General features: G+C 31.0%; 1 protein-coding gene across 1 annotated transcript in view; it reads right to left on the reverse strand.

Moving 5' to 3' along the window:
* Positions 1–1,457: 1,457 nt before the first annotated feature.
* The window catches only part of Smp_158170 (hypothetical protein), a gene marked incomplete at both ends in the record, with an annotated part of 16,705 nt that continues 6,621 nt past the window's right edge, over positions 1,458–11,541 (reverse strand). The window contains 3 exons of the mRNA XM_018798137.1: positions 1,458–1,604; positions 2,558–2,658; positions 6,471–6,608. Of these exons, the coding sequence (XP_018653109.1) occupies positions 1,458–1,604; positions 2,558–2,658; positions 6,471–6,608 (386 nt within the window). The remainder of the gene's footprint in view (positions 1,605–2,557; positions 2,659–6,470; positions 6,609–11,541) is intronic.

An 11,541-nucleotide genomic window follows, 5' to 3' on the forward strand; every position in this document is an offset into this window, starting at 1 on the left:
AGCGTATGACTAACACTAGATTGTTCAAATGTTTAGGCAACCTTTTTCCTTCAACTGTGATAATATAACAATTAAAATAACATTTTTAAAATTTATTTTAACCAAATAATTGTGAATGCTAACTGTTTGTACCCACATAGTAACATAAAAAGGGGGTACAAATTATTTGTATAACTAAATACTTTGGAACTCAATTAAAAACTTTACAGTTCTTGACATATTCTTTTTTTGGCAAAACCAAAAACAGAGAAATTGAGATCCAATTAATGATGATTGCCAAAAATAGTTGTAGCAGCTAAACAGATAGAAAACTTAAATAAGAAAGGATGATACCATGTAGTAAGAATATTTTTAAAAAATATATTCTGTGTAATTACAATGGTAATGTGTATTAACGAGATATTTTTATTATTGCATAATTGATGAACAGAATTCTTTACTGTAACAAAATTTGTACTATTGGACAGAGTGAGTGATTGTTATTATTTTCTTTAATCAATATTACATTTAAGATTGGGTTGATGGATGAGGAATATATATATGTGCGCATGTTCAATGTATCCATTTTGAAAAGAATTATTATTATTATTAGCTTTATTCAATATTATATTTTTGGTACAATATAGAATTCTCAGCATAAAGTACTTCAACAAGTTTCTCCTTCCTGACGATAAATATTGAGTGACCGCCAGTTAGAAGTTAGCAGTCCAGTCAATTGACATCTGGATAACATACATTCTTCTCGCAGCATATTGCCAGCAACCACGATATCTCTGATTAGGCCTTCTGTAACCTTTACAACGAAGGTCTTACGCTTTTCAGAAACGCACCTGAATAGGTTGTTCGATTAATAGCCATAATGATGTATTAAAACAAACGAAATTAGATAAGTTGTTGAAATATCTAGATGACAGGAACAGGTAGCCCAGATGTTTAAACAGGCCACCAATATTAGCGAAATCTTATTAAGAGAGAAAAGTGCATATAACTATGTAAATAAACTGTGTGTTGTTTTTTTTATTCTATAAACTCAAAGACACAGAAGGAAAAAACAAAAAAAACAAACAAACTTTTGTACATTTTTTAAAAAATTAATTAAGTAATATAATCAATATTGATTTGGAATTTAATATTTTTCTTTTATCTGTTCAATAAATGATAATGAAGCATGTCAACTATTTTGTTTTTATAAAATTAATCAATATTTTCAAATGATACACAACATGTAAACTGATATTTCATTCAAATAAAAATGAGCAATTGTTTAAGCCTATTATTTTTTGATAATAATAACCTTGACAACAAATTTAAAATTTGCCTGATAAATTGATTATTCAATTTAAATAAGAAATGAATTATTTTATTCATTTAAAAAATACACACATACATATATATATTAACGAAGAGAGAGAAGAAAGGAAAGTTTGAAAAGAAAAACGGGTAATTAAAATCTTTAATTAAATCATTGTTTTAGAATTTTCAAAAGTCATTAATTGTGTAAGAATAAGCCATATGATTGAAGCAATAAAAAAGACAAATGATGATATCCAACTGACTAGTACAGGCCAAAGTGGATGAACACTGATAATATCTGGATTATATAACTATGAAAAGAATATGAAAAATTATAAATAAACTATTCAATAATTATATTTCTAACTAGAAATAATTATAATCAAAAAGAATCTAAGGACTATGAACAGATTAGGGTTGAAATGGTAGAATTTAAACTGGACATAAGACATTTTCGAACTTTGATACCGTTAATAAATTCATTATATACTAAAAGATAAGTTGTGTTACTGATTGAAGACTATGATGTACATTTTCTTAAACTTGAAATTATACAACTACTTTCTTTCTGAACTCTTTTTGATGTATGTTAATCAATAATATTAGTCTATTGGTTAACATACACTAATTGTTGTTAAAAATAATGATATGGATATCTATTACAATGAAACAATCAAATGTATAATATCATGAATTGATTCACTCATAACACAGTGAATTTTCGACGGAGAGATTTTTTTTCCAGCTATTCAGGAATATTTCAAGCTGTATGCATGAAAATCCATAAATGGAATAAGTGAATAACTGACTTATATTTATAGCTTGTATGACCTACTAGAAAAAAGATATTTTCTAATAACAAGTGATATTGTATATATACTGAACTTGAATATCAAAGAGTGAAGTAGAACACGGATATAACCATTAGTTGAATCATTAAATAGCGTTAAAAAGCATGATTTTAATTCAAAAATTAATTTAATTGTTGTCTAGCACTTAGGACTTCTTCTAAGAAGATGCATAACTCAACAAAGTTGTGTACTTTCATTTGGTTTATTAATAACAAGAATCAATGTGGTTGTTTTTATTTAAAATATCCCATATCTATCGGCTTTAACAAACACTTTCATAAAACTTCAGGTTACATTTACAGCATGATGTTTGCAAACGTGGTAGAATTAGTAAATAAACCTCTATTATTTTGCGCATAAAATTATGTATATATGTTTCGATGATGTTTAGAAGTCTATAATGTACAACTTACTGTTCGAGGTATTTGTGATATTGGATAGCATGGACCCCATTCGTACTCAAGACGATTCAATTTTGTATGATGTATGCAATTTGCAAAAATAATGAAGACACCTGCAATATTATATAAAATGATAGATGATGCAATATTGAATGACAATATCTTTTTTAAAAATAAGTACATATTCGATCAAATGAATACTCTTGACATGAAGAACCTTGGTTTGACCTTTCGTATGAAATCTTATGAGCACTACTAATGCAGAGTCACAGACTAAGAAGGAACAGTTATCCTGTTTTCTCTGGTTTTCATTTATTCCACACTTGTTTCTAGAATATGATGAAAACTGACATATCCGAGTGAAGATTAAACTACGAGTAACTCCTGGGAACTATTTATGGACTAATACTATAAGTATATTCTTTTTGTATAACTATTGAGTAATTAGATTGTGTATATCTGTATTCATCTGATTATAAGCTTCATTTTGACCTATGGATTATTATTATACGATTTACTGTTCTTAAATTATGTTCACTTTATTAATTACTGCCTCCCACGTTCACAGCCACTTTTCGGCTTGATCTTGTCTAAATGTTATCTCCTATTTAATGGTGTGATGAGGTCTGGTATATAAACCAAGTATGCTTGAAATAAATGATTCGCATATTGGGAGCTGTTATTGGTGTTCTAGACTCAACTGGAAGAGATAGGTGGACAGAGGACCAATAAGGACGCTAGGTTGCCCATACCGGTCGAACGTCATTGGTCTGGCACAGTACTAAGATTGAATAAGTCGTATTTCGATTGGCGAATAAATCATGTGAAAAACAACGGTGTTAAAGTCACAACAGAAACTAGATTTAAAGTGAATGGACCTCCACAAACCACTTTGGAATGCGTAAATATTGACTACATTTTTGGGTTACACTCATTAGCAAGTTTGATGCCGTCCTTCATTACAGACGAAAGTGAATATTCATTGTGGAGGAATACTCTTCAAGTTTTGATTTCATTGGTCATCTAGTGATTCATAAAGACACAGCATATTAACTTAAAATGTTTCAGATGAATTTGATGTGTTAATGTCTTCAACTATGTTTTTCTACAGATAAATAGTTTGTCTTTCCTAGTAGCCTTTCAATAATTTGATTTCTATAAGTGACGATCATTTAATCGCATTTAATAACTTCCAAGTCCAAGTGTCTTGAAGTATGTTTGTTAAGAAATCGTCTATCATCAAAGCTTTCACATTTTCCTGATAGAAACCCATTTTCACTCTTTTAAAACCCGTACTCTTACCTCGGATGGAGTCAGTAGTGTCCACATTGCGTGCTTAAATAGGAACGTATATAAAATAGCATAGGTATATATCAGTCACAACGCTTTTATGCTAGATAACATAATTTGTGTAAAATAACACCTCTAATCGTCATTCCTACGCTTTGAAAGCGAATATTACAGTTTGGTTTGCTAAGAGTTTGAATAAGGACTTTGTGGTCAGTGATATCTCATCTAGCCTTAGTTCTGAGTTTCGGATCATCAAAGACCATTCCACTGTCATACGTTCGTTGAAACTGCCTTACCTATTCTGTGTTCTCAAATTAAGACTTCTTTCCATTCTGTTTTGTACACCATTGCTGTTAGTGATATGCGTTTTACTGTCCTTCTTATGAGTGTCATTTATTTCTTATTATTGAAATAATTATGCCACCTTACATTCAAGAAATAAGTTAAGTACAAAAGACCAAGATGACATAAAATTCTGGAGTGCTACTGATTGAGTAGAATATCCGTGGAGAAATAGTGGTATGAAACTGTAGGCTAAAAATAATGGTTAAAAAAATTAAATCCCACGATTACCAAATTAAGTTCTTTTGTACAAATATGTTATTGCTCCACTCTTTAAAAGCGAAGCGAATGTCTTGGAATGAGTACAGTGACGTACAAAAAGTGGGTTACAGTAGGAAAGAGAAAAACAATATGTGGGTCGACTTCATTAGTCAAGATTAGTTTTTTTAAACTGTAGTAGAGTAAGGTGTAACCTGGTCAAGGTATACTTACTATACCTCAATAAAGTAATTCAATCAGGAATTCTGTACCTAACTCCTTGAGAAATAGCTCATCTTAAAACGATCATTCAGATAAAATTTCTATTTCTTGTACTACAGATCTGTTCTACTCTGTGTAGGAGTTATATTTTATGCATCCTTGAACATTTTATTGGATTTTTTTCATGTTCACGTGTTTGGATTTTCTTTGTCTGTTCTCGGATCGATTGAGAATTTTCTGAATACTTCTATGAAGCTTCGTTGCTTAAATGGTGATCTCGTAGTTCTTCTGTTGCTGAAATTTACCCGTAATAAAATATTTATACAACTTTTCCCATTTTGTCTTTTAATATCTGTTTGCTGAAACTGGTTTCGTAGTAACGTAATTATTTTGAGAAAACACGCAAAATTATGTGGAATCACGCATATTTGGAGTGAGATCCCCAGGTAGTGTATCCATAGCATCTTTATTAGAAAATTCTAGATAATCAAGTAAACATTCATGAACTATCCTCTGTAATTCGGAGTAATGGCTTAGTACATTTATACGTACATACAATTATTTGCACGTACATACACTTTGCATATGTATAAAAGGAAAGAGGCTGTTGCACTTATACGTCTTACTATTACTATGTTTCATAATATTCCTCATCCTTTTCTAATTCTCCCTATTTTTTCATGTTTACCTATGCCAGTTTCCATTAATATGTTCAGTTTTATACACTTATCTACCTATTTGTTTTCTAACTCTTGTGTTTCTTCCACTCCCTTTTATTTTTTTATTTTCATCTCAAAACCTTTACTGTAATTAACAAAATAACTAGTTATGCGACAGCTGTTGATTCCGTAGGTCTAACTGGCTTGAAGAGAACTAGTCACCTACCCCTAAAATATGCCGACCCTCAAATAATTTTTGAGTTCATCATAACTACTGTAAACAAGCAACCAGACGTTCCCCACAACAGAATACCAATGATCTAGACTGGTCCGTGGCATAAAGAGACATGAGCAAGAAAATTAATCACCTTGATGATATCGGATAGGTGTTGAAAGTTTAACTGATATGAGCACAGTTTCGTTAGCACGGTATTTAAACATCATTACACAACGTGCTCGGATGAGAAATCCTTAAACGAGAATATCTTACTTTCTTTTTTGTCAACAACCAAAGTTTCAATCCCTGTATAGAGGTGTCGACTAGATTTTGAATTTTATGCAAACAACCCAAAGTTGTTATTCAGATCAATGTAAAAAGTTTTGTATATATATTATTACCTACTAGTCATTTCGTTTTATGTACAAATATATACTACAACGTCGACCTCCTGCTGAGTTTATACGAGTGCAATTATTGTATTAATTTAATTAGTAGTACTTTTGTAAACTACTGTTCTTGGCTTATTTGAAATCATATACTGTTACTTATTGTCGTTGTTAAGACCCTTAAAGAATACAACGAACTGTCATAATTGGAAAAGGCTCTATGTATGATCGGTACTCATCAAGTTATAATTTGTTACAAAACACCTAACTGAAACTCTAACTTACTCGGAGATCTAAGCTTCCATTTTTAACGCTACCAACCAATATATCCTACAGTAGATCATTTTGTCAATTCTTTTACAGAACATTAACTACAATTCAGAGATTCTAAATCACTATCTGTTATCTACTAAACTCCATATCGATATATATATATATATATATATATATATATTGAAATCAGTTTTGCTAAGTGATAAGATAAAAATGTCGTATGATAATCACAATGAAGAAATTGAAGAAACAGAATACAAATAATTACGAGGAAGTCGAGAAAATTCATGATAATTATGTAGCCCAGAATTTGACGTGTTTACAATACAACTTACCAGATGTAATATATAATACACCGGTTACCATAGCGGCAGGCACAGCACGAAACAAAGTTGAAAACGCCCCGATCAATACAGATGCTGCAACTGATAGATACACTACCACAACACATGAAATAATGTTATTCTGCATTTCTGGAAGATTTTAATGAACAAATATGAAAATTTAAAAGTAGTTTACGACTAATATCGTAAAATTTTCATTGATGAAGTAAAGGATTTGTGAACATTGTTCGTTTTGTAAAAGACCCTATCTAAAACATGCTATTAAAAATGGTAACTGTCTAGCGTTCTAAAAAACATGAGTCAGTTTACATTTTCCAGCTGATATCATTTCAATACGTTCAGATCAGTGGTTCGGTAAGAAATGTGATTTCATTTTCTATCGATATTGATGAAGCATATGCTGTCATAACACTTTCAGTTAAGGGTTGTGGAGATTGTTGAGTTTTAATTAAGGAGTCCCATACTGGGACGATGTTGTCGTCCAGTGCTTCCAGGTTTTCATTAGTGGTCTAACATTGATCGGTTCATGATCTCAATCATTACATTGTCGTTTTATTGTCAAACGAACGTTTCCCTTCTCTTTGCTATACTCTTTTTAGTTAGAGTGGCATACGTTTTAATTAATCATTTTGAATATACAATATATGGGGATTTTGGAACCTTAGTAAACTTAATACATGGTCTTAAAACACTCTTACAGTCTACCTTGAATACTAACTAAAGTTTATTCAGTCAGCCAGTAAAAAAACAGTTTGGAACTTGATACAAATATGTATCTGTGTATGCGCTTAAATTCAGTATAACTATTCTCTGGACCCGAAGGTAAGCAATCCTGAAGGTGATCTAGACAATCAGAAAACAGTTATTTTAAATGAATATCTTATAAGGCAAAGAGAGTAATATTAAACAGAATAAAGTTTTCACATGATAAATTAGCTTTCTTAAGTTTTCCCTAGGTCCTTTTATCTATGAATCTAAGAAAGCATAATACAAGGGTTCACTCTAATGAATTTAGATCATTTATCTTTGTAAAACAACATATGAACGCATTATTTTTGGCATCCGAACTGTCTTCAAGTCAATGGTTCCCGAGAGAACATATTTCATTACTACAGGGACAGGATTAGTCATCTTTTTCATTTTTACACCCTTAAAATTACCTAAGGAGAGAGACTATTAATTATATTATAAAGTACTACTTACCCGTTCTACGTTTACAGTTCTTACATTAGATTCTTTTCTTATTGGCATTTAATACATTTTTACAATGCATCCAGCTGCTCTGAAATTTAATTCAAGATTCATCAAGATTCCTGAGCATATTTATCTAAATTACTTGTACCACTGACTGATAGTAACGTGCCCAACTTTCGTTAATGTTACTGCAACCTTCACGGAGGTACGTAGGGACTAGTGTAATATCATTTATCTGAGAATCACCTTTAAATCACTGAAAAATGAGTCGACTATTGTTGATTGTATCTCACAGAAAAAACTTACGTCTGTATATATATATATATATAACCCTTCTACTATCTTAGATACTTATCACAATTTGTTGTCTGAAGCAAAATAACAATCCGTGGATGATATCTCATGAAATTTTTATAAAGGTAGTCGACATAGATGTGAAGAAAAATCACGATAACGAGACCTACAAGGGCAGCTAAACACGAACAACACTATCAAAACGAACTGATCAAAGGATCTTGAAACAATCAAAAAACCCCACTTCTACATAAAGTAGGTGCCTAAAGTGTTGTCAAGAATACAGATAAATGTTCCTCAATTAAATAGTCCAACTCAATGAACTTAACACCAGCGAAATCATCTTTATTTGGTGCAGATCTTTTGGACTGTATAGAGTACCAAAAGTTAATATAGGAAGAAATCGGACATAGTTGTAAGCTGGAGTGACTTGTAGTTGAAGAAAATGTGGGTGCTGAAAGGGTCTAAACACCCTCAGGTTAATAATCAAAAAGTGGTACTTCCAAATACTATTTTCTACAAAGATACACCGGAGATATATGACTTAATAGAAATGTGAAATTCAAACTGAAATTGTGTAACAACAGGATTAGTTATGACCTTGGAGACAGTTGAAAGCGTAGTTGAGAACAATGAGTGTATCAAGAAGCACGGTGTATAGTAGACAACACTCCTAGTGGAAACCCTACAAATTTTAAGCTTGTTGAGTACACTTCCATTACGTTCTCCGATTTAATTTGGAATTAATGCTAAATTGGCCCACTTAAGTTCCTAAAGTTCTATATATTACCACCCTGTAGCGTTGATAAATTCGAACTCATTTAACAATACTTTGCTACATCAAATTACTGGGCAGCTTCCTCAATTTGTTTTGAAGTTCACTTTTTTAAAAACATTTAGTTTAACCAAGTAATTCAGTAATGAAAGTGTACTTTTCCTATGTAACTATTATTGACAAATTTACTGGTTATATACATTAATTACATTCGATACTTGAAAATACATTCGGCTATAATAATTTTTCATTAACATAACCCTGTTCCATTTAATGATAGACTACTACAAGTAAAAAATAACCAATAATTACATGACTGTACAGCTGAAGAAAATGATACCGCTTAAACAAAAGTTTTTTTCACTGTTTTCATTCTTTTTCTTATAGGAAATATCTTCATTTCACATTTGTATTGTATGGGTGGATAAAACATATGTATCTCTGCTTACCATGCTTGTAAATTAAGGCTATATCGAGGCAGCAATACGCACAGTATGCACATATGCCAATTAGAGACTGACCAGTTGCAGTCCTAACACATCGATGGGAAGATTCAAACAAGTAATACTAAATGAATCTATGTATTAGTTTGTTTGTTGTTGTTTTTTCGAAAAATCTTATTTTTGTGACATTCACAATATTTGACGTAACAAATTTAGTATAATTACTTTAAATACCTTTTCAACTGATAAATGTTTTATTTGTACTGTCATTTACGGTACTTTCTAGTTATTTTTACGTTTACATAATGGATTTTTTTTAGACGAATCCTTTGATATGGCAAGTATCCTGTTATGTCGACCTGATTTATATGTAGAGTGATGATGAAATTTGTAAGAAGCCCGTTAGTTACGTGTACCATAAATAATAACTTAATTGTACTTTTGTAAGACTTGAACATAACTCCTGTCCTTGTAAATGTTAAAGCGTTTTCTAACCGAACTATGTAGTTACGGGTGTCATCATTTGTTGCAAATATTTCACGAATTTCACTTGTCTATTATTTACTAAACTAAATTATATCGACTGGACATTGATGTGATTTTTTTTCACTGAAAATTAGTGGACATTTCAATAACTCATTTAACACTAAAAGTGAAAAGTAATAGGCAAGGGTTTCTGGTGTTGTCATATGATGTTAGCTGGATGGTTCGACGGTAAATCTTTCATTGGCTTCCTATGTAACATACTTAGTTTAAGCTTTAAGAAAAGCTTGACTTCTGGGAACCCCATACTAATAAAAGCATTCTCCTGATCTACAAATCTCCACCGTCTCTATTGATCACAGTTTTGACAAAAATATAAGTACGTTTTAGGTGGTTAGTACATTTTTAATTACTTGACTTCCATCCCACGAAGTGACAACTAAAAATATTGTTTATAATCGGTCAAAAGATAAATTAAATTGTCACCGTAAACAAACGGAATTTTGACATAAAAGTGCACTACTGGTAAACCATAGACTAAGACAAAACAACTGAGCGATGTTTCGTAGTTAATAGTGGTTTTTTAAGGCGTATCAATTTGGGAACTAAGTCACTTAGGAAAAAATGTTTAAGAGTTATTTTTATGTGTATTCATATACGATTGTTTCTAGCCTAGTATGTAAATGGCTTATTGTTGAGAACTCTGCACATTTTAGTCTTCGTCCACAATCTGAGGTATGTGGAATTTTGATTGCATGGTCTATCTCATTCTCTCTTTGTTTGAAGTCTTCTTTATTACCGACCGATCAACAAACCGTGGTATCATTATAAATTATAAGATCAAAGCTTTCAATTTTTGTCTGAACGTTTAATTTACTGTTTATTAATTACTCATATTGTTCTTCATGATTTTAAGATAGAAACAATGGGACTCTCGTACGCTTCTGTCACAATAAACAATATCATAGATACAATTAAAATAAATCCTACTAGCTCAATATATTGTAGACATTTTGTGAAAATAACAGTAGAAATAGTTATCTTAAGTCATAATATTGTATGGTAATATATATATAAATCCTACATTCAAATACGTAGTTTAGTTATGCACTAACTCAATTGACTTACTTAAAAGGAATTGAATGCATAGATTCTTTGTTTCAGATAAGTTTGCATGTAGATAAGACATACAGTCAAGTGGTATGTTTAAATCTGGATGGATATTTGAACTGTAGGCGAGCAGTTTAGGTTTATAAGCATCTGAATAAGCAAAACATGGACACAAAAGATTACAGAATATAAGAAAATTTGAAAATTTGACAGAGGTATGTTACTGCTTCAAAAAGATGACTGAAAAGGTCATTTGTTAAGGTTATTTCATTAAATGTTGACTTCATTCTGGAACTGAAACTAGCTGTCGAACAACTAATCTATAAAAACATGTAGCATCACCGTCACTTTATTTTTAGTCCCGGACTCTCTAGTGGCATTAAACACAAATAACAGTCATTATTCATTACACTATATCATAAACTGAAATAGGTTGAACTGTAGGTCAGTCATCTGACAGTATGGTGTTTGTCAATATTCCTGAAGATGATGTTGGTCCATCAGGAAGAAACCTCTGTATAACTAGATGAACTGACTTTGTAGATATCATTATCAAGGTTTGACTTGATAATTTTTGAGCATTGGGTAGATTCTTATAGATAAATTATATATTTGTAATATCACAATGAGTAGAAAAATTAGATTTTCTGACGTTTTGTGACTCAGTGCAAGCCACTTCTTAAGTAAATAAACAAGCAAATCAAAATTAATCCAAGTTTAAATAGTACAAAGGAATAAAAGTTGTATTATTTAAACTTAGGTT

The sequence above is a fragment of the Schistosoma mansoni genome, chromosome 6, assembly GCF_000237925.1.
Source record: "Schistosoma mansoni strain Puerto Rico chromosome 6, complete genome".
Lineage (NCBI taxonomy): Eukaryota > Metazoa > Platyhelminthes > Trematoda > Strigeidida > Schistosomatidae > Schistosoma > Schistosoma mansoni.